This window comes from Ceratotherium simum, chromosome 10 (genome assembly GCF_057802395.1).
Source record: "Ceratotherium simum simum isolate JZ-2026a chromosome 10, ASM5780239v1, whole genome shotgun sequence".
Lineage (NCBI taxonomy): Eukaryota > Metazoa > Chordata > Mammalia > Perissodactyla > Rhinocerotidae > Ceratotherium > Ceratotherium simum.
Genome location: NC_141909.1, coordinates 64,971,585 through 64,996,645, shown reverse-complemented (window position 1 = coordinate 64,996,645; position 25,061 = coordinate 64,971,585). Strand labels below are relative to the sequence as shown.

General features: G+C 41.8%; 1 protein-coding gene across 3 annotated transcripts in view; it reads right to left on the bottom strand.

Moving 5' to 3' along the window:
* The window catches only part of LHFPL6 (LHFPL tetraspan subfamily member 6), a 276,970-nt gene that overhangs the window by 15,819 nt on the left and 236,090 nt on the right, over positions 1–25,061 (bottom strand). For all 3 annotated transcript variants that reach the window (XM_087436135.1, XM_087436134.1, XM_004443176.3), the window contains one exon: positions 11,938–12,036. In XM_087436135.1, the coding sequence (XP_087292261.1) occupies positions 11,938–12,036 (99 nt within the window). The remainder of the gene's footprint in view (positions 1–11,937; positions 12,037–25,061) is intronic.

Here is a 25,061-nt window from a genome sequence, read left to right as displayed (position 1 = left end):
ACTGGTTGGTAAACAGCCACTGCCCCAGGTTCCCCAAATGTCCTATTGTCCCTTCCCTCCTCTGAGAACCCTAGAGAATCCTAGTCTCATGTCCCAGAAACCAAAGAGTTAGTGCTTAGCAGAGCAGGGCCCCTCAGGAGCCTGCTGCAGCACTGGGGCCACTATTTGTTTTAGTTCAGATTGGTCATGGCCAATGACATATTGGTTGTTAAATATTTTGACTATCACTTGGGCTTAGAACAATGGCTATGTGCCTGGAAGGATGCTTAAATCCTTTCATGCAAAGATAGGGAGTGTCTCTAAATCTTTCAGCCAATCCACAATCTTGAATACCTTTAATTTCACCGATGAGAGTCCATTTTTAACATTCATCATGCTAATTAATAAGACACTAATTCCACCAATAAAAATCCATTTCTGGGGGCCAGCCCAGTGGCATAGTGGTTAAGTTCTCAGGCTCCACTTCGGCGGCCCAGGGTTTGTGGGTTTGGATCCTGGGCGCAGACCTACGCACTACTCATCAAGCCATGCTGTGGTGGTGACCCACATATAAAGAAGAGGAAGATGGGCACAGATGTTAGCTCAGCGCCAATCTTCCTGAGTAAAAAGAGAAAGACTGGTAACAGATGTTAGCTCAGGCCTAATCTTCCTCACCGAAAAAAAAAAAATCCATTTCTGACCATTGTTTTACTAATAGTAAAGCTTCTGGAGTTGGTTGAGACAAGGATAACGGAACACTTGGACTAGAAGTCTTGAGTATCCACTCTAGAGCATGCGCCTGAATTGTGACTTCCTCTAACTGATGCATACATCTCCCTCTGTGAACACTGAAGTATTTTAAAATGAATTACAGGCTTTGTAACAGTGGTGTCAAGAACTGAAGGGTCTGAGCTTTTATTCTACTTGCAAGCTGACAAGTTGCACTGCCACAGTTTCACGGATGCTGGCAAAAGATAGGAGCTCCTGGGTCAGAGATAGAGAACTGTATTACTCACGGCACAGCAAGCAGCATGAGCTTCATGTCTGCATCCACCCCTTTGCCTCCCACATCCCACAGAGGCTGAAGTGGCAAACTCAGCAGGTTTGTGTCACAGTCTAGAAATCCCAAGCTTAGGGAACCCCAATTTTTTACTATAGGCTGCAAGCAAATCTGCCCAAACTTAGCCCCAGAGGGAGACATTATCTTTATTATACTAAACAATAAATAAACCTGTCCTCTTTTCCAGCAGGATTCATTATCTTCCAAGGCTGTTCACTATACAAACGTCTTTGAAAAGACAGTTAGGAATAAAGTGCTCTTGAGACATGCTGGAGAATTGTCTTCTGGTAGCAGCACTAACGAAATTGGTTAGGATTCTAAGTGGAAGCATATTCAACTCACTAGGAGGGTTGAACACTCATTTTCACAGATATGATTTCAAATTAGAGCTGGTGTATGGCAGTACTTATTTGCAATAATGCTTACTCTAAGTATAGATGTTTTCCCCTATAGCATCCCTCTGACAAACACTTTCATAGATAAGGAAGTCAAGTCAAAGGGGTTCAATGGCTTCACAGCTTCCTGGGGAGATTTGTGGCTTGCTGGGAGGTTACATCTAGAGTTCAAGTCTCTAAGCTTTCTAATGTCAGACTTCCAAATGTTGTTTACCAGAGGTTCTAACTCTTCAGATGTCAGGAATGCATTTGAATAATAAACAAAAGCTATGAACACTCTCTCCAGAAAAAAGCACATACCCATAAGCATATAAAATTTGCACACAATTTCAGTGGGATCACAAATTCCTGATGCCTATTGATGGATTTTGGGCCCCTTGAATGGTCTGGAGACCTCAAGAAAAAACCCACCCCTGGAACAGGGGTTACTATAACATTGAAATCATTTACCAGCATCATCAAACCATCAAACTTACTAATCCAAAGTACCTTACGTATCCAGATATCATGTTGCTGACATCCTCAGCTATCCGAAGCATGACCCCAAATTAGGAAGTCAAAAAAAACTGTCCAGAGCTACAAAATTCAGTGCTTCAAAGACCCACAGTGCACAGAAACAGAGCTAAACTGTGCTCTTTTAAAGCACGATTCTAAGATGATTTATGATGATTTGATTAGAAAGGACACAAATTAGAAGTGAGGCAATGAAGAGAGAAAGGCATAATTAATAACTGCAATGAATAATCGCTGACAATGTGACATAAAAATGTAGTAAAGCAACAACAACAAAAATAGAAAGAACTCAAAGTGTTTTTCAGTCTTGGTTATTTAGTGAAAGGACAAGTCACTCTATAAATGTCCACGGCTCTCAGGAATGACTCCATATGATAGCATAACCACTAATGATTAAAAACAAGGCTGGTTTATGTTTTTTATATGTTTTATATATATTCTGGCTCAAATGACGGAAAAGTATATAACACACCCTAAAACTATTTCAACATGATCACAATAGGAAACATGTTGGTGTTTAAGGTAGAAAGGAGGGACTAATATTTATAGTATGTCTTCCAAGTGCAAAGCACCTTCCACAATCACATTTAATCCTTTTAACAGGCCTGTGAAGTAGGTACTGTCATTCCCTTTTAAAGACTCAAGAACTGAAGTTTCGAGAGCTCAAATAACTTGCCCAGAATCAAACAGTTGCTGGGGAGTCAAATTGAGATTCAAATCCAATCTGTAATTCCATTAACTATTCGTTTAAGGGGAAAATTCATTTATCTGGAATAATTCATTCATATGGAAATTTCTGATACATGAGTTCTTCTCTACAAATTCTCTATATTTATTAGTTTTTGTCAACATTCTACCAGGTTAAAAGTCAGGTTAGAAGTCAGATCAGCATTAATTACTTTGTTATATTTTTGGTTTTATTCTAAAAACACTTTTGATAGGTTTATTAATCAATAATGCTTACAAATAGTCCTTTCCTAGCAGGAGACCTGTTAAGAGGAAGTGGCTACTTTCTATCTTCTATTACAGAACAAAAGCAATAACGACACAGTAAGGTCACACAGGAGTTAGCACACTCACGATTTCTCCATTCTGGGGCAGAAATATTTCTCCTGGGATTAAGCATCATAACATAAACATTTGAAAGAACTCTCTTCTAATGTTCATATAGACAAATCTCCCAACAACATCAGTGAATGGTCTTTCCTCAGTGTTACTATTTTGAACGAAGATATAATTAGATAGAGGATGGTCTAAGATAAATCTGTGATAAAGCTCTCAGCTGGAATCTCCTTGAGGGCAGGGAGCAGGTAGGAGACTTCCCAACAGGGTTGCATTACATTATCCGAAGAAGTCAGCTTGGGATGGGTGGGGGAGGAGGGCAGGTTCTTCTTCTTAATTAATAGATTAGCTTCACATCCTTAACTACCAGAAAATTTTAATAAAATCTACAGACTTATTCAAGATGATGTTCATATAGCCCATTTGTCTTAACTGTCCTTTCTTTCTTGTTTATTTATGTACTTATATTTTATTTATGTATTTATTTTTTGTGAGGAAGATCAGCCCTGTGCTAACATCTGCCAATCCTCCTCTTTTTGCTGAGGAAGACTGGCCCTGGGCTAACATCCGTGCCCATCTTCCTCCACTTTATATGGGACACCGCCACAGCATGGCTCGACAAGCGGTGCGTCGGTACGCGCCCGGGATCCGAACCGGCGAACCCCGGGCCGCCACAGTGGAGTGCACGCACTTAACCGCTTGCGCCACTGGGCCGGCCCCTGTCCTTTCTTTCTTATAGATATTGTTGATATAGTCAATTGAACAAAGTTCATCCCTGAGACGATCTAAAACATCACAAACAGTTAAACTTAAAATGAATGCATTTCTACTCTCAGATTAACATTCAAGTGAAACATACTAGGAAATAGTTAAGAGCTCATAATACAAAAGAATAATTAGAATTAAATAGTTCAATTTTCTAAAGTCGCTTAAGTAAACTATATCTAAAAAGGTACATAACAGGTATATTTATTTTTTGTTTTTACAAAAGGATCACATTGAAAAAAATGAAGAATCTTTAAAAGAGAGATTAGCCTTTAAAAGAGAGATTAGCATATTTTTTTCCAATAGTTTGGTTGGCCATATCTTGAGGAATACTATTTCCCACAGGTTTTCTAAGAGAATTTCATTTTTTCTGCAATCACTGAATTTCACTGCTGCAGATCACTACAAGCCACTGAATTAGGTTTTAAAAAGGCATTCTTACAAGAATGGGAATGATCCTGCTCTGAAAAAACCAAACCAAAAAAGACTTTCGGAAGGAAAGATTTACAGCAATTTCTTTTTTCATCTATCAGGGCATTTGGTTCTTTAAACTATGACCCTGAACTTGATTTTTTTCTGAGAGATGGTTAAGCGATTGTCCCTTAGAGAGTAATGCTATGATTCTCACCAGGATATCAGTGGCCAAGCATATACAGAAACATGATGGCAAAAATTAGCGATAAGGTTTCTCCCTCTTTTTTCCTCTCCTCCTTCTTTCCCTCTCATCCTCCCTTTCTCCCTCCCTCCCTTCCTTTAACTATTCAGTAGATGGCAGATATGTGACATGCAGGTAAGGATCATGTCTACCTTATTTATAATTTCATCCTAAGTATGTGGCACAATTTTTGGTACCTAGAATGTGCTTAATCAATATTTGTTGAATAAATAAATCTATTGAATACTGCTGTGGGCTAAACACTGAGATACACACTGAAGTTGCAAAAATCCCGTCCCATAGGTTCACCTGGAACCTGCAAAGATGTATTTAGGGAAGCAGATAGAATTGGATCTATGATTATACAGAATATAGGACTAGAAGCATTTAGGAAGCTGTAACTTAAAGTGGAAATGTTCAGGCTCTAATGTTGTTATCATGATCCCACTGGAATGGGCAGGTTGAATTCATGCCCCTCAAATGAATTGGTTCTTCTCCCCACTTCCTGGGATGAACGCAGAAAATGCTTCATCTCATGAAAAGAGGTCTCAAAGAAGGCTGAGTGACCAGAAAAGCTGATTGTTTTTTCCTTAGAGGTACCTGGACACTTTGCTCCATCACTTCATCACTAACCAAGTTGGCTTCCTCTGCCTGTGGCAGTTTCCCAGCATCATGTCTAGCATCACATTCCAGAGTGTCCCCTGAGCCTACTCAGTTTGAGCCCTGGTTTAACTCACAGCAGCTTCCTGGCTTTCCTCTGTCATCCTCCTGCACTAGAGCTCTGTAGGAGGGAACACAGGCTCCTGCTGAACTTTCTGAATGACTCCCAGCAACTTGGACTTCAGTGTCAAAAGTCTGGAACAGATCCAGTTAATAGCCATGGAGGCGGGGCATTATGGCTGCTTTGAAGACTTTAAATTTGTCTAAATCTCAATGCATATTCAACGCCTTATTGCTAACCAGTGTCTCAAACAGCAACCTCAGAATGGAATCATAAATTTACTTTAAGCAATGACAAGAAACTCATCAAGGGCTAGGAGTCTCTTCCCGAACTGAGGGACAGATACTATCTGGGGCTCTCCACAGGCACCTGGTGGGCAAGCCCTGCGCCAGCACCAACTCAGCTGCCCGAAGCCGTGGGGCAGAGCCACAGCTGCCTGAGCACGAAGCCGCCTCAAAAGTCCACCGAAGCAACAGAAGCCTTCTAACTTCTGGCCAAAGCGAGGCTTATTTTATTAAATGCTACAGAAGCGGACAGCAGCTTCCCCTGTTGTTATCTGCAGAAATAGAGGCCTCTGTGTAGCCATCAGAAAAACTGGGTCACTCAGTTTAAGAAGCACTCACTAACACCAAGCTTGAAAAAGCTCAGAAAACCAATTTTCTATTTTTGTTCCCATTTTTGCCCACTGACCTCCCCAGAACTCGCAAAAAATTGTTTTTTCTCAAGTGCGAATAGATTTGAGAGAAGAGAAAATGTGAGTCAGGAGTCAAAGAGTTAAAGCAGATGTGTCCAAAGAGATGTGGGATGGTCCCTGCTCAGATTAGATAGAAGAGATTTCTTCACTGAACTGAAAATTTGGAAGAAACAGACTCTCATCTTTTCCAACCCTGAGAGGCTTTGAGTTTTCCGAGTTCCTGGTACTGTTCTTGAGAAGCCAAGAGCACAATTTCAAGAACAGGAAACATGATGGCTTCTTAATCAAATTAAATAGCAAAATGAAAGCAATAATTACTCAAATTTACTTGGCAAATTAGCAAGACAAATTAATTGAAACACTACTTTTGATCATAAGGATATAATTATAAAAGTCTTTGGTGGATGAAAATATCTCTGAGGCATGAATTAAATCAATTGGACAACCTGATTATAAAGACCTTATGCTTAATGTGTAAATCTAGACCTACTGTTATGGAATGTAAAAGGAAGAATAAAAATCGATCAACAATATTCATTAAAAATGGTCCTGTATAAATAATGTGAATAATAATAGCAAAAATCTACTGGGCTTTTATTATGTGAAGATGCTGTGCTACACTACACATTATTCTTACCACTTGTACTGTTTTGTTCTTTTAAAAAGTAATAAATAAAATCACATTGTTATCACTTACACATCACAAACCATTACTGACCCTTTGTCCACAATCACAGACTTCACGATGGAAGGAGCACAGGGCATCGAAGTCCAACAAAAGAAAGACAGATGAGATGCCTTTTCTTTTTTTTTTTTTTTGTGAGGAGATCAGCCCTGTGCTAACATCTGCCAATCCTCCTCTTTTTTTGCTGAGGAAGACGGCCCTGGGCTAACATCTGTGCCCATCTTCCTCCACTTTATATGGGACGCCACCACAGCATGGCTTGCCAAGCAGTGCGTTGGTGCGCGCCCGGGATCCGAACCAGCGAACTCCGGGCCGCCGCAGCGGAGCGCGCGCACTTAACCACTTGCGCCACCGGGCCGGCCCCAGCCTTTTCTCTTCTTAGCCTCATCTTCCACTTACAAATACCACTACTTCTCAGTAAAATCTGGTTCTACAAAACTCTGAACACATCCAAGCTGGACCATAAGAAGCCAATTAGTACACGGTCTCCCCTGGTGGCAGTTCTTCATTCAAGAGTGGACACATGACAAAGTTGGCCCAACTAGACTGAGGAAAGAGACTGTTATTCATTATTTGGGGGAGAAGCTCGCCCTCTCCTATCTGACATGAACAAGGATGCTTAGAGCCCCAAGTGCCAAATGCAATCATCTTATGACCGAGAGAACTAGCCTCAGGATGAAGCCAGCTTTGGGATGGACAACATCTTTGAGCCCCTGGATCAGTCAAATCTGCAGCTCACCTTAGCTCTGACCTTGTAATAAGAGATCTTAAATGTCTTCTTTGTTTGTTTAAGCCAGTTTGAGTCAGATTTTTGTAACCTAAAGCTAGAGCATCCTAATTTATATAAAACAAAATGAATATTTCTTAAACTAAATTCTAGAAAAGTACAAAAAATTAATTTTTTTATATAAATTAGGGCTGTTTTTTTGAAAGTATGGTTGCTGACCACTTGCAACAGAATTACCTGGGGTGCCTGTTTAAAATACAAACGAGAGAATCATAATTTTGGGGGCATAGAAACTAAAAATCTACATTCTCAACAAGTCTACCTCTGATTCTAATGCTAAAGGTTGAGAGCTACCGTCAAGGCAAGCTATACAATTTCAGTGGGAGAATTTAGAAATTCATTAGGTAGCCTGTTTGGACTCTTGTTTCTCTATTTTAAAAATGTGTGTATTCAGATCCGCTCCTTGCTTCTTCATAGATAAGTATGATCCAAAGGTAAGCAGAGGAACAATCTTCGATTTGTAAAAGTCGGTATTTTTGCAAAACCGCTTCAAGGTTCTACACTTGATAAAATATTAAGATGCTTGAGAAATAATTAATAGTTTTATAAAATTGTTTTCAAGGCATAGAAAAAAATTCTCCCCAAATCTCCTTTCTGAAGAAAGGAGGCAGTTTTAAAAGTAGATTCTATCAGACTCCTACCACATTACATTACAACCACAAGTGTGAACTTTTTATGAAGTCCCTTCCTTACCTAACTACTATGTAAATTTTTGGACTCAGTTTAAAGGTTCTTTCCCTGGGGGGCTCTTTCTACCCCTCCAAGTATTCCTACCCCCTCCAGTGTACCTACTCAGGCTCCTTCCTGGCTCTTCTTCCTGCCCTGTAACCTACCTTCATGCCCCCCCAAAACACACTCACACTCACTCTTTATCTACCTAAATCCTCTTCAGCCTTGAGGGCTCAGCTGAAAATAATACTTCCTTAGAGAGCCCCCAGATGAGGTCAGGTCCCCTCGAATGGTGATATAGCAACTAAACAAAATACCAGTCAGGCTGCTTTCAGCTGCAAGTAAGAGAAAGCATGCCTCAAACTTGACCCAACATAGAAATGAATTACTGTGTGCCAGCAAGGCTGGAAATTCCTAGGGAAGGCCTGCTTCAGGGATGACTGAACCACAGGCTGGTTTCTCTGCCCACCTCTGGCCCCACAGGCTGCTTGCTCCTGCCATTCTACCCGGTCAGAGGTGGCTGCCAGAGAGAGGGAGAGCACGGCTTCCGGTGCCTCTCCCTGAGATCCCTTCTTCCCTTCTTCCTCAGAAACCTCTGGAAACATCTCCTTCAGTCTCACTGGCCCAAATGGGTTTAAGCCTTCCCATCCCATCTGGTGTTAAGAGGTGGGATGACCAAGCTTAATTTACAGTGCTTGCCACCTTATTTCACAACGCCACAAAACAAGAAAATTGTAATATTTATATGGCATAGTAGGATAATTGGATGGGGCTGCTCAGAGCAGAGTCTTGGACTGCCCTAGGTCCTGAGCAGCCGCCCTGGGGGCTGAAGGGATCAATAAATGAGCACATCTGGAATGAAGATATTTCTGACATGTCAGGGGTGTGCTTTGATTGAGATCAGGGATCTTTAAACCACAGGTCCGCCATCTGTTTTTGTAAATAAAGTTTTATTGGGACACAGTCACACCCATTCATATATGAATCGTCTTTCATGCTACAACTGCAGAGCTGAATAGTTGCAATAGAGATCAGATGGCTCACAAAGCTGAAAATAGTCACTATCTGGCTCTTTACAGAGATGTTTGCCAACCTCTGGCTCAGATTCACCAACAAGAGTGGAATAATATTGGCAAGGCAACCATGATGCCCACTGCAGTGCCTGACACTTTGTCCTTTCTAACACACTTCCCATGTATATCATCTTTTTGAATATCTGCCTCTCCTGCTAGTTTTGATGTTCCCTGAGGGCGACGAATAGTGTCTGTTTAAATTCCTTGCTTATACCATATCGCCAGCACCTAGCACAGGGCCTGGCACATTGTAACCATCGCATAAATATTTGTTGGCTGAATAATTGAATGAAGGCACTCAAGCAATCTTCCATGTGGGAACAAAAGCAATTATTTCTTCCAGGATGTCCTCTAGAGAGAATAACAACATTTCAATAACAGCATGCCAAGAAAGTGACCCATATTCCACAATAAGGAGGGCATGAACCTTAATAACATTAATATGTCCTAATCCTTGGAAGGAGGATGTGTCCACACACTGTCTCCACTGAGAGGAGGCAGAAATAAGCTGGATTTTCAGAAGTGGCAGAGGCAGGGTGTGGCTGCAGCAAGCAGCGTGTATGCCACTAAACCTGGGCCCCAGAGTCATCCTTACTGAGAATGCTACCCTCACATGCATACTATGGCTCCCAGCCCCAGTCCTAGGTTCTCTCCCAAGTTTGCTCCATAATCTGTGACTTCACTCATTCACTGAAGTTCTTCAGCCTTCATCAGTGTTCAGGGGAATAGTAATAATTTTATAAAGACAGAAAACACAGGAAGTTAGGTGGGTCAGGCATAGTGATATCTCTGTGCCTCAGTTTCTCTTTAGGTCTTTTGAAAGAAAAGATCACGGAGTCTGCAAATATAATAGTAACTGGAGAAACCGAACTTGATACATCCAAACCACTTATTCAGGGGAACTAGAACCATTTTAAGATGATACCGGTTTTGATTTTCCCTCTCATCATCCAATCTAAGAGAAATTTAAAAATATAAAGGCAGAAATTAAAACAACACTACAGTTTTTCAAATTGCTAAAATGGCTTTAGTGAGTTTAATAACATAAGAAATTATTATCACTAGTAAAGAGGCAAGTGTTTTTTTTTTTAAGTTTAAATTTGACATTCAAATTTTTAATTCACAATGCTGAGAAGCTATTAAATACTGGGGTGCAGTAATGAAAATTGCAAAAACAAGATCTGAGTTTCATTATAACCTGCTAATTAATACAGCAACACACAATAGCAAGAGATCAGCGAGAACAGTATTCTAATCAAGTCGAGGCCTGTATGAAACAGCCAAAAACGCCTCAAACACCAGAGAAAGAAAAATACCAAACACTGTATTAAAATATCTCCCCTGGAAACAATTTGCCTTCCAAAAAAAACAAAAGCTGACCATCAACTTTGTGCCAGCATTTTTCCCGTCTCTGCATTTATGGCCATCACAAACTAATCCAGACTTAAGAAAGCTTCGTCAACAAGGAGGGAAAAATGGGCAGTGGAAAATCTCTTATTTTTTATCCATGCAAATTAGGTGGTATTTAGAGCATGGTCTTCTCTACCAAAAGAGCCAGTATTATTTTGAGGGAAGCAAGGTGTTTGCCATCCATTGGGTCAAACAAAAATTGCTTCATTTTCAAATTCACAGACTTTTGATCTGGTGTCATATCTGTCCATTCTTCTCAGTACCTAACAGAAAATTTTTTTCCATAGAAGTTCTAACAAGTTTTTTAAATGATTTGGGATATAGTAATACTGCCATTGGAATTTTTCTCCTTAAAGTGAAATATTTAATGTGAAAAGTGGATGTTTAAGTCAGTAACTCACTATGCACTAATTGTCAAAAACTTAGCCTATCCATATAGTAGGGGGAAATATATTTGCTGTCATTTGGCAATAAGTGTTTTATGGGTTCATAGTCTTTGGTCCAGTAACACCAATTCTAGAAAAACAACCTAAGAAAATAATTCAGTTAAGAAAAGACTTATATTCATTAAACTACTCATTATGATATGTCTTAAAATAACAGAAACCGGAATAGACTAAATGCCCAACTAGAAAGAAAGAAGTGGTTAAGTAAATGTAGGTTTATCAACCCAGTGAAATATTATCTAATCATTACAAACTATAATGGTGCAAACCATGTAGTACTATGCAAAAAATTTTTATAGAATGCTAAATAAGTAGGTAATACTATACGTACAAGTAAAAAAATCCAAAATTTTCTGATTAGTACACAGAAAAACTCATGAGGCCTTCATCAACGTGTGAACTCGCACCTATTTAATCACATCTCTCCTGCTTCTCACTCTGCTCAGTTCTATGGTCTGCTGATGAGCTTCTCCCATTCCTCCCTTGTGCCTCTGCTATACTGTAATCCTGGCCTGCAAGATGCTTCTGTCTACGGCCAGATAATCCACGTGCATCCTTCTGTTCAAGACCCAGCTCAATGCTCATCCTTTTCACAAAGTTATTTATTACCCTGGAGTGAAATTGCTTTGGGTTCCTTAACCTTTACTGTCATTTCCTTGATCATTTTGTTTGCTTTATCTTCTCAGATAGACTGTGAATTCCACAGAGCTATTTTTAGCACATGCAATGAGTAATAAATACATGATTTTGAATGAATTAATCAATGAATATAAACTCTTCAGAGCAGGGCGATCTCTTTTCTTTGTATTTACAATACATCCCATAGTGCAGGTAAACAGTAGATTATCAATAACTCTACACTGAATAAATGGATAAATGAATGTACACCTATTATTACACATGACTGCTGGTTGCAATACCAGGATGTGTTTGTCTTCTCCATCCCTTTTCCATCTTCTGCTTCTATGAAAGATGAGATAACGTTCTTTTCTAAAAGGAGTGCCATTGATGACGACAACTTACCCAGGTCAAACTGGCCAGAAATGTAGCCACAAGTCTGCCGGACTTCCTCACTGTCCCAGCCCAAGGGGTAGAGGGCACAGCCAGCACCGATCAACAAGCCTGCAAAGAGATAAGATGAGAGGGCTTTACCAGTGCCTCTCTGCATCCCTAGGTAAAGGTGGTGGGGGGATCAGTATTAGCACTATAACAAAGGAGCATGGTGTCTGCTTTTTGGAAAGCACCAGCCACAGCTCCCTTTAGCAATCAAAGATCAATTTGATTCCAAGAACAATTTCAAGTCTGCTTAACAGGGGGAAAAAAAACCTTGACAGACAGCTCAGTTTGGTTCCAACTTTGCCTTTTAAAGCATTAAAAGCCTTGCAAATCCTGTTTAGGAAATACAACCCAGAAGCCCTTTTAATCACTCTTGTAAAAAGCCAACCAATTCCACTATGAATCCATGTAAACAAGTAATTCAAAATCAAGCAAAAGCGCCTAATAGGTCATGCTTCATCATTCATTAGATTGTTTTTTACAGTTTAAGAATCAAAATAGACTGTTTCAGCATCACCAAATTTTACTGGGGCAGGAAGAACACAGAGATTTTCAGGACCCACTTTGGCACACTGATTGAACCTGTGAACTGTACTACGAGTTGTTAGGCTCTGTTGAGAAGACGAGAATCTGGGAGCATCCACTCATCTCAAGAAAAACCCTAGAAGACACACACTTATTGTAATCTAAGTCCTCCTCACAGCTAAGACCAAAAGGTGTAATGATTAAACTGAAGAAAGTGACCGTTTTATTTTAATATAAATTAAGTTATCACGGCAGCACACTCTGAGCTGACAGCTTTTGATGGGTGAGTCTTTAGTTTTGTGTCTAAGCCTAACACGGTTTTACAAGAAGCTGAATGAGACTCACCATGTGAATGTGCGGGCTAATCTGAAAGTCACATCTTGTCATGTCAATCATTGAGTATTATGGGTATTATCATCACCCGTTAGTCCCACCAGTGTGCTGAGCCAGTAGGACCAATGCATACGCAGTCTGATTGGTGAGAACACCAGCCTGTCTGAGGGAATGTGAGTTATAAGGCACTAAATGAGGGAGTCCCCTAAATGAGAAAAGTCCATTAGTATGGTAATGTAGAGGCGGAATGACAGGGTCCCAAATGCATCTAGAAGAGGAGACTGTCAATATTTCTGGACTGAGCCCTTTCCTGTCCCTCTGTGGTCCTTCTCCCCACGCCTGGTGGGTGATCTGAGTAGCTGTAACCCATACAAATAGCCTGTTTCCTCACAGGCATCCAAGGAGCAGCTGTTTTCCATCCCCCTCCCCCAACCTCCATGCTGAGCTGTAAGGAGAGACATCCTCCACGAACTGACACACACTTCCCACCCTGGTGACCCTCCCTCCAATGTACCCCTTGGTCAACATTAAAGTGACCATCTAGGGTCGGCCCCCTGGCTTAGCAGTTAAGTGCGCGTGCTCCGCTACTGGGGCCCCGGGTTCGGATCCCGGGCACGCACCGACGCACCGCTTCTCCAGCCACACTGAGGCTGTGTCCCACATACAGCAACTAGAAGGATGTGCAGCTATGACATACAACTATCTACTGGGGCTTTGGGGAAAAAAAGGAGGAGGATTGGCAATAGATGTTAGCTCAGGGCCGGTCTTCCTGGGCAAAAAAAGGAGGATTGGCATGGATGTTAGCTCAGGGCTGATCTTCCTCACAAAAAAATAAATAAATAAAATAAAGTGACCATCTAATGCAGAGGGGCTGTGATCCAAGGTAACATCTACAATCACTGGAACTGCAAATCACTAACCCCACGATGTCCTACATGCAATTGTATAAATATGAATTGTGTTGAGGCCAAAGAATAATCCAGAAAGCAGGAGTATGAAGTTTTGCTCACTAAGCATATGCCCTAGTGACCGGTTTCCTTAGGCTTTTCCCCTTGGGATAGAATTTATAGAATTCGGAAAACAGCTTCAAACTAGTTTTACCACCATCAGGTAAAGAGATAATTAACGAGGATGCCAAAGTTTGTGTAAATTGAATTCCATGAATGTTTAAAAAATAATGTGGTATCCTTTCCAAGATACTCAGTTCCTGAATTAATAATTAATAAGTAACACCACTTTCTGAGATCTTGTGACCAGTTGTTTAAGGATGACAAATGCAGAAAGGCAGTTAGAAAATGTTCAAGTGTGAGAAAAATGAAAAATAGTAACATTCAAACCATCAGTTTTCTCTTTATCTAATAGGCAAATAAATAATAAAGAGTTTCATTTGCTAATGTTCTTTTCAGTACAGCTGAAAAATATGTGTCATGCATTCACAAAATCACCTCCTTTCGTCCAGTATTAGACTGGGCACTTTGGGAGACTCAATAGAGAGGAGCTTGTAAATGCCTATATATAGAGCAAGTAGGCTTGTGGTTCTCCAAATGGTAGAACACGTGGCAGTCACGGATTTTTTTTTTTTTTTGGTTGAGGAAGATTAGCCCTGAGCTAACAGCTGTGCCAATCTTCCTCCACTTTTTTTATATGTGGGTCCCCGCCACAGTGTGGCTGACAAGTGGTATAGGTCCGTGCCCAGGATCCGAACCCATGAACCCAGGCCTCCAAAGCGGAACGTGCAGAACTTAACCACTATGCCACGGGGCAACCCCTAGTCAGGGTTCTTTTTTGTAGAATACTGGTCTGTCTTTGTGACATTATGAAATGTAGATTCAACCATATAAATTAGGAACAATTTTATGCAAGGAAATTTGTATTACGTGTTTGAATTTTTAAAAAATACCATGAGCATATGCTCACACTAGGAAAAAGTTCACTGGAGGGCAACTACCTTATCTGGATTTTTATATTAATATTTATGTAGTCTTTGTTTTGTCATCTGCTAATGTTTGCTAACAGCAAAGATACTGCAGATTCTGAAAGTCTGAGAAACATTTCTGGGAGAAAAGTGTATGTTGCAAACTGATCAGGCTAAATTGGCTGTCGCATTATTAGGTTCTGTCAGTAAACACCAGGAGCCTCCTCACCACCTTGCTATCATTGTAGGTTAAGGTGAAAGCAAGTCTTAGACCAAATTCGGCCACATATACAACAAATGTTTTTGTTCATTAGCAAGCTGGCGCAAAAAGCAGTCAGACAGCCAGTACTATAAGCTCAGCGAAACCCTCCCCCCAACTCCATGAGACAGTCATTCTAACAAGTACCTTCAATACACGATAAATACAACAAATATTCAAATGGCATGATGAGGGGCACTTCAGGTCAGAGCAGGCAATAGCTTCTGTTTAATAGAATGGGAAGACAACCCTGGTGGTCTAGTGGTTAAGAGCCGGCGCTCTCACTGCCGGGGCCCAATTTTGTTTCCCCGTCAGGGAACCACACCATCTGTCTGTCGGTTGTCATAATGTGGCAGCTGTGTTGCTGTGATGCTGAAAGCTATGCCACCTGTATTTCAAATACACCCATGGTGGACAGGTTTCAGTGGAGCTTCCAGACTAAGACAGACTAGGAAGAAGGACCTGGCCACCCACTCCAGAAAAAAACTAACCATGAAAACCCTGTGAACAGCAGCGGAGCATTGTCTGATACAGCACGGGTAGGTGAGAGGACGAGGCAAAAAGACCAGGCAGGGTTCCACTCTGCTGTACACAGGGGTCGCTAGGAGTCGGAATCGACTCCATGACACTAACAACAAAATGGAATGGGAGAGGGGGCCCAGGAGCAAAGAGTTCTAGACCTGCATTGCCCAATGCAGTAGCCATGAGCTACATGTAGCTATTTAAATTTAAGTTAATTAAAACTAAAAATTCAATTCTTCAGTTGCACTAGCCACATTTCAAGTGGCCACATGGCGTTTGTGGCTACCATATTGGACAGTGCAAATATAGACCATTTTCATAATTGCAGAAAGTGCTGTTCTAGATCTAAGACATCGCTTCAAAGGGATGCTGCTCTGGTCAGATATGTACATCCTATGCCTGATACTGCTTGTTAACAATCAAAATCATCCCTGCTCTTCTAGATTCTCCCTTTCTAGATGGGGCTAAAGGCCAGGAAGCTACATTTCAAAAACTCCCTTGCTAGCAGGAGTTCTGGTTTATATTCCGTCAATGAGAAGCCCTCAAGTGAGATTTAGAAGGTAAAAGAGAGGGATAAACCATGTTCCCCATTAGCAGCTGCAGCCAGGGGTATGCATTTCTGCAAAGAGTACACATGAGATTTTGGGAGTGGCTTTCCGGTACCTCCCTCAGCATCACCCACTAAGGGCAGATCATTAGCTGCCCTTAATTTCCTGATTTCCTGAATTCTTCAAAGCAGCTTCTCTGACCTTCACTTCCCCAGAGCTCCCAATAGGTCTGTGTAACTTTAAATCCCTGGGCTACATCCCTTCCTACTTGAAATATCTAGAGTGGTTTCTTTCACTGGCCAAACCCTGGCTGGCACACGCCCATGTCCACGTGCAAGGACAGAGGGACTGATACACATCTTTCTATCCTACCCTCTGCGTGAACATCATCCATTTTCTCAATTAAAAATCATCTCTAGGGGCCAGCCCAGTGGTGCAAGTGGTTAAGTGTGCGCGCTCCACTGCAGTGGCCCGGGGTTCACCAGTTTGGATCCTGGGCGCGCACCGACCCACCACTTGTCAGGCCATGCTGTGGTGGCATCCCATATAGTAGAGGAAGATGAGCATGGATGTTAGCCCAGGGCCAGGCTTCCTCAGCAAAAAGAGGAGGATTGGCAGATGTTAGCTCAGGGTCGATCTTCCTCACCAAACAAACAAACAAAAATCATCTCTAATACAGCTTATGCTAATTATCAAACCTTGGGGTAAGTAGAGATAGTGATATTAGAAGGCTTTGTGTTAACCACCTCTGTGGTATGAACTCTGGTTAGGGAATTTGACATGCTAATTAACCTCTCCTGCAGTGTTCAGTTTTAGCGGTGTTAAACCCTAGACCATGTTGTGGAAATCAATGTTTGATGGAAGCATAGTTTGAAAGTCCCTGAATTAGATAACACTTAGATATCATACTGTATACTGAAATGGGGCTCAGAGAATATTCCGGAATTTGAGGTGGTTGCCCAAATGATATCCTAGTGACCTAATGGGTTTTCATAGCTCTACTTGCCAAATTTGCTCCTGGGAAGAAAATGTGTCAAGTAGACTCACTGGCTCACAAACTTTTATATTATTTACATGGATTTTCTTTATTAGATATATAAACCTTGTGGTTACCACATGGGCTTAATTATGTGGTATTTTAACCAAATTCCTGGGTTGTTGCCATAAAAGACATCATTAAAATAAGTCACATTATCACACTTTTTTGAGTAAAAGTGAGAAAAGACTGTGAATTGAGGAAACAACCTGAAGAAGGTGGTTACAGAGGTGGGGTGGTTGGAGGAGGTGTGAAATTATTTGCAATTACAGGCTCATTTGCAATTAAGAAGAAATCTATTTTTGCAATCCTAAAGACTGCAACTTTTAAGGGGTCAGGAGTAAGTCACAAATTAGTGTAAATTAGTTCAATCTTTAAGTTTTCACCCAGCACCTAGCTGAAATCAGCTATCTGGAGGCAATAGACCATAAGGAAGCTCATTTTGTAGGAGGTCTTAGAAATTTAGAGTCTGCCTCCTAAAAAGGAAAAAAATATAATCCAACAAATGACTCAATAATTCTTAAATTAGAAAAAATTCATTTGAATAATGCATTGACTATTAGGCCATTCCAATCTAAGTACCCTAGGGTTTTCGCCTCATCCTGTTCAAGGCAATTAAAATATTTTCAGAGCCAGGTCAGTGGAATGACCTCTCAGGGGAAGCCAATGTTAATGGAGAAGAGAACGCACAGATAAATGCAAATGGTGGGGGGCCCTTGGGAGCTGTGCAATGATGCTGTGTTATCCCCAAATGGGCTCCTGTGCCTGAACCTTGGCCAGATACACCGCCTGCCCGTAAAGCAGCTACGAGAGAGAATCCCTAGTGGAAACTCTATTCCTTTCGCACAATTCTGGAAATATCTGCCATGATACTAATTATTTCTTAGAATTTGAGTGTGAAGTCTGAAGTTTGTAAAGAACTCAGTGGTCAGAGTAAGAACCCGATGCTGGGAATTTTCCCTTCTGCAAAACTGGCTCTATTCCAAGTCAGTACTTAACACTCAGCCAGCGGAATATTAACATAACAATTCGGCTCCTGCCAAGAAGGCAAAACAAACCTCTAGTCAGCCAATGCCAATTACCCTCCACAGGTGGTAAGAATAGAATCCTCATGCTAAACTCATAAAGCCTTATTTTTTCCAGGCCACTCTTGCAAGTTTTTATGTGATCTCACTTTTTTTTCCATGACTATTGCTCCATTCTTTTTCCACATTTTACTTTATTTTTTTACAGTGTGACTTTTTCCACCTCTCGCCCCTTCAGTGATCACACCAGCATTTCCCATCAATTCATCTTTTATGTTTTTTGGATACTTTTATCCGTCCTCCAGTTCCTTTATCTTCGTTTCTGTGGCAAGCACCAAGGGAAATTGTTTTCTTTACTTTTCTCATGAAAGCTGCTCAGTCTTGTAGCCTGTTATCTGGACTTCTCTTTGGAAGATGTTGGCACGTTTCCATCTCCAAGTCTCCATATGCTAATTTACGTACACGATATTCATCCATTTTCAGCCGTAGATAATGGTCCCTTTACAGAATGTAACAACAAAATAAATCCAGAGTGGGGAGGCAACAAGAGCAAGGGCCAGTATTATAACTCTTCAGGCTTATAAACCACACCTCCTTTCAAAATGCTTTCTGGAAACTAAGGCACAGATGACAGAAGGACACAGAGCCCAGATCAATCCCAGAGCTCCCGGGTCCCAGTCCAGGGCTTTTTTCCACCTATCATGATCCCAGTACTTGGATATATGTCCACTCCAAGGTCACACGCTCACCACCCACAACCTGAGTTCAGCCACAGACATGTTGGATTTGACCAACATCATGTTTTACTAAGTGGAACTTTTCACCTGCAAGTCCAGATTTCTTGTGTCTCTTGAATGACTGAAGGATGTGCCAACACTGAGTCTGCACACAGCTGGCTAGAGCTGAGTCATGGCAGTCTCATTAAACAGCTCGGGAGCCCTGGCCAGTCTTGAAGGCATGTCTGAATGGGGATCCCTGGCTTACTTCATCCATTACTGGTTCTTTGAATATGTCTTGAACTTTCTCATCTCTGAAAGTTGAATCTCTTCTCTCTCCTTACCTTATGCTCAGACTCTGCCATGAAAATACTAGCTGTTAAGGCCTAGAAACCTCAATATGCAGCCTGCCCTGGCCACCCCAGCAGTGAGCTACAGGTTTTACCCCTTCCCATGAACTCCTACTAGGATGCACTCCGTACCATTTATTTGGGGCTTACCACCTTGCATGGTAGTTCTTTGTAAGTATTACATCTCTTGGAAGGCCAGAAACTCGACCATATGTTCCCTTGCTTCCAACATACCGGTTCATGAAATTTGTTAAATATTAAGTAATATTGTTTATTCAGTATTTATAAGAGCCTCAGAATAATTATATGATAGTTATACAATAGATAATATAAAACATATAACTGCCCTCATTTGGCAGAGGAGGAAACTGAAGCTTAGAGAAGCAGCCTTGTGTTCATGAAGCTACTAAGTGGTAGATCCAGGGACTTACTTCCAGTCTGAGCCCTAAGCCAGTACTCCTAACCTTTACCTTCTAAAGCCTCCCAAATCCCCACGTGTTCACGGTCCCAGCTCTGGGCAGACTTCCCACGTCCATGCGTGTACTGAACTCTATATAAACGGAGAAGGAGAAACGAGGCAGAAGATGAAGAGAGATTTCAAGTCACCATTTCTCCAGGATTGACTCTACTGCTGCATATAACCAAAGCCAAGGGCCCTTGGCAACCCCACAGACCCCCCTTTCCCTGAGTGCCAGCCAGGTGGATCCTGGACATGAGCCCTAAGACACAAAGCTCTGTCCACAAAGAGCACATGGAGACGTAAAGATGAGCAATGGATTCCTTATCATCAGAAGTTTAGCCAAGGAAAGCATATCTTATCCTAATGCTACAATATAAAATAGATATATGGTCATTTCTGAACTATCAAAAATATTTTTACAATCACAAGACTATTTCTTTGCTGCAAACATCCTGCAGAAGAGAATATACTTTAGGTTTTCTTAAAATGTTTTCCAAAATAGCTCCTTGATTCTCATTTCTTCTCCTTCTCCAGTTCATGCATCAGAAGACACGAAAGACATACACAGGGTGTTAGGTGCCCGAATACCCGCTCCTTAGCTCAGAGCAAAAACTTCCCGAGCTAATTTCATGAGTGACTTGTCATCTTTGCTCTTTCTAGAGTCCTAGGCAATCACTGCTAGAAAAAGATAAACTTGTTTGAAACAATGAAACTTTCGGGGAGATTTTGTAATTTTTATGTGACAGTTTTCTGGTAAATTACATTCACTTGAAAGCAACTAGTAGTTAAGAGCGCCTCAATTCCACCATTTCACTTCTTTAGGTCTCAGTTTTCTTTATCTGCGAAATGGGGGAAAGACCTATCTCTCAAGGTTGTCGTGAGGATTAAATCAGGAGTAAGTGAGGAGTAACTAGTTGGGCACAGTAACTCAAAGTAGTTCAGTGAATGGTCTCTACTGTTAAGCTTTTTTTGTGTGTGAGAGGAAGATCAGCCCTGAGCTAACATCCGTGCTAATCCTCCTCTTTTTGCTGAGGAAGACCGGCTCTGAGCTAACATGTATTGCCAATCCTCCGCCTTTTATTTTCCCCCAAAGCCCCAGTAGATAGCTGTATGTCATAGCTGCACATCCTTCTAGTTGCTGTCCGTGGGACGCCGCCTCAGCATGGCTGGAGAAGCGGTGCCTCAGTGAGCACCCAGATCCGAACCCAGGTCGCCAGTAGTGGAGCGCACGCACTTAACCACTAAGCCACAGGGCCGGCCCTCTACTGTTAAGCTTTATACTTTGTGCTTCGGGTGGTGGAGGGGTGGGCGTGGCATTGGCTCAAGCCAATGTGTGTTTGTACACACTTGCCTGAAATTGAGTCCTCCTCTCTCAAAGAAGATCCTCTTCTTAGATGGAATGCAGGGAGGGTTTTAGTAAAGACATTCCTGGAAGCAACCGTGAGCAGTGAACACTTGCCCCACAGTGGTATCAGCCATGCAAACAAACCTTAGTAGGTGCAAACGAAACAGCCACAGCCTGACGACCCTCAATGGATTCGTACACTAATACAAGGATAGTTAACACTTTCATCTGGGCCATTTTTTGTTTTGTTTTTTGCTTTTTCTTTTAAAGGCACTTTTGGCCTTTTCATGAGGTAGGTAGAGCCAGAACTGATGTTCCCACTTGGTAGAAGAAGGAATAGAGTCACAGACAGGTAGGGAGATCAGAGTGTCATCATGTGGATAACCAGAGGCAGAGCTGGGACACAGACTGAGGGTCCCGAACTCCTTTCTCTGTGCTTTGGTTCACTGGCTTCGCTCTGAGACTGCTGAGAAGGAGGCTAACAATGCTCAGCACCACAGCTAGACCTCGGAAACAAAACAAACGCTAGTCTGCACTGACCCTAAAGTGTCCCATGTTACAGTGGGAGAAAAATAAAGACACCGTCCCACATTTCCAGAGTAGCGTGGTCCAGTAAGGTGCTTCTCAGACTGATGTGCGCACAGGACAGCTGGGGGCTTGTTAAAATGCAGATCCCGGTTCTGTAGTCCTGGGGTGGGGCTGGACCTCCTGCATTTGGAACCAGCTCCTGGTGAGACTGAGGCTGCTGTCCAGACCACACTTAGAGCAGCGAGATTCTAGTGGAAATAGTACAGACTTTGATGTCGATCAAAACCTAACCAGGTGTGTGACCTGGAGCAGCATGCTTTTGACTTCTCTGAGCTCAGATTTTCACCCATAAAGTAGACCTAATGGTGTCCATATCCTTAGCATTGTTATTGGAAATAAATGAAAGTCTTCATAAACGTGCCCAGGGCCTGGGATAAGATAGAGTCTCACTAAACGGTAGTTGTTGGTGTCAATATTAATAGTGATATTGTACCACTGGAGCCGCTGCCTTAGAAATGCAAACATGTTATTCTATTATACCTGCCAGTTTCAGATTCCTCACTAGCAGCGACCGGTGCTCACCAGTCTAAAACAAACGAATAGACAAAAACACGACCTAATCAAAAGCAGAGGCCTCTGCCTTATTGCTCGCTCCCATCTTCACCACAAATATATTTTCTGGAACTGACCACATCTCTACAGCTAAAAATGATCACGTTTCTTCCCCCCACGCCCCCCACCCAACATTATATTACGAAAATTTTCAAACTTACAGAAAAGTTGGAAGAATTATATAGTAAACACCCATACACCCACTGTCTAAGTTCTATGAATGACAGGTTTTTAAAATGTGCTTTATCATCTCTCTATCCATTTTCCCATTCCTCTATTGATCCACCAATCCACCTTTTTTGGGGATGAGAGAGATGCTTGTCACAGTAGGTTTCAAGCATCAGTACATATGAAATTTCTTTTCATAATTCATACCCCACCCTCTATCGTCCTTTGGCCCAGTAGTCTGCGCAGACCTATGAGGAAGACATAAAGGCTAGACCCAGAAGCCGTAAGTGACACAGCATTGCATCCCTACGGCCTCAGGGCACTAAATTGGGACCCATCAACCTGGAAGTGATTTATATACAAATCTAGAGCAATGCATACCTTTAAGCTTTTCATATTTCTACAACAACCATCCTACAACCTAAAATAGGATCAGCTTGCTTCAGCTGCCTGACCCAGAAATACCTGAAAGAACCTCACGAGACATTTCACAAGGCCCAGAATGACAACACCACAAACAGTTCAGCACAGCCTGGCCACTCAGCTCAGAGTTTTCAGTGGACGTATTTTCTCTTAAGGATCACTGCTATTTTGTACAAAATAAATCACTCTTGATACCCTCTAAACAAGAAAAAAAGAACTAACATAATCATCACCTCAACACGAAAACTTTCTGGGGCAGGACTAGGCTCCAAAATATCCTATTAGAAAAGTTCTGACCAGAAAATGAAAAACAAATAACAAGCAAACAAAAAAAACCCCAGCTATAAGAACATCTACACTGCAAACTCGGAACCCATCTCATCTCACCCCTGCTTTGAAAATGCATCGTCAATTCCAAACCAAACTCTGGTCAGTGTGTGTTGCCAAACTGTGGTTATCCGCACTCAGGTAAACATTCAGGTGGTAAACTATTAGAAACAAAGAAAGGCTTTGGAGTCAGAGTCCTGTATTCAAATACTGGGTTGCTACTTACTAGATACTGACTGAGCAAGTGTCTTCAACTTGAGCCCCAAGAGTTTCATTCATAAAATGGACATAGCAGTGCCTCTCCACAGAGTTGCTGAAGGGGTTAGATAAAATGTCCCAGAACCGCATAGAGCATACACAACTAGCTTCCCTCTTATGAAATAATGAGGAAAAAGAAAATAAAGCTACCACTCTAAACACTTATTTTTATTTACACAACAGTAGCTTTATGAAAGCAAAGAGTACCACTACCCGGATGCCTTGCTTTGTGGGACCAGTTTGCAGAACTTCTGCAGGGATTATAGGGCAGACAACACCATGCGTCTGCAGTCTCACAGGAACACGTCATAATACATCACATCAGAAACTAGAATCCCGTCCCCAGACACCTCCGAGCCTCTCCCTGACATGCCTAAGATCTTTGCCTCGATTCCTGCTAAAGCACTAACTCCCAGTTCCCTTTCGCCTCCAGCCTGTAGAGGGATTTGTCCTGGGAGTGGGCTATAACATCACACACGCCCCAATGCACTCATCCCGAAGGCTCTGGGTAAGCTGACCCCAGAGACACTGTGATGGGATTCACTGTCTCCTGTAAGAATTGGAGAGGATTTGGGGGTTGTGTCCTGTTTGAATGGAGACAACAGTGGAAATGAGCTGCCCCGGTTCTGTGCAGACCATGTGAGAAACAACGGTGATTATTACACAGATACACAGCGGACCTACGGATCCAGGGTTTTACTTCAGCTTCCCTATGATGTAAGTTCTATTCTAGCAACCTGTTTCAGTTCTAACATAACATATTTAGGAGGCAGAGTAAAACCTCTCTCCCAACTAGTGCCCTTAATCAGTACATCAAGTGCCCAAGAATGGACAGAGTCCTTGCTTCCAAACCCTATTTATTCATTTCTACCGGACTTAGAAAAAAGTGTCAGGGTAAGAAATGATTTATCTTCCTATTTATTTTATTTATTTATTTTTTGAGGAAGATTAACTATGAGCTAACATCCGTTGCCAATCCTCCTCTTTTTTGCTGAGGAAGATTGGCCCTGGGCTAACATCCGTGTCCATCTTCCTCTACTATATATGGGATGCTGCCACAGCATGGCTTGACAAGCAGTGCGTAGGTCCGTGCCCGGGATCCGAACCTGCAAACCCCGGGCCGCTGAAGTAGAGTGTGGGAACATAACCACTACGCCACCGGGCTGGCCCCTTCCTATTTATTTTTAAGGTCCTTAAATACTTCACTCAGGGGCCCCATGACAACAATAAAGTAGGATGCCAGGCATATTTTTAAAAAGTAGTAAAATCTACATGTGATAAAATAAATAGTTAGTGAAAGATCCTCTACAAATTGACATAGATGAGGCATCTGTGCAGTCTGCAACCTGCCACAGTGAGCCACATGAAGCCTCGAAGCTTAGGCAAATGGGAAGAGTATTTAAAATGCTTTTGAAAAGGTAGTGCAGAGAGTATCAAGTGAAAATTCTATGTAGTAATGAAAATAAGCCTATCATGCAGTGATAGGGCACTTTTTCTTTAAGTTCTAGATATTCTGACGGTAGATATTACTTACATCTAGCTTCTAAACAAAAAAATTAAAGCCTGAAGTTGTCTGGATTTTTTTGTGGTGACAAACTACTGTAGCAGAGGCTAGAAACACCACCCACATTCCACAAACACTGTGACAATGCTGTGGGGGGGGCCTCTGCACACAGCCTTGGAAGTATGACACATCCCCTCAGGCTCTGGAATACTGGGTAACTTTCTCGCCTTTCGCTTG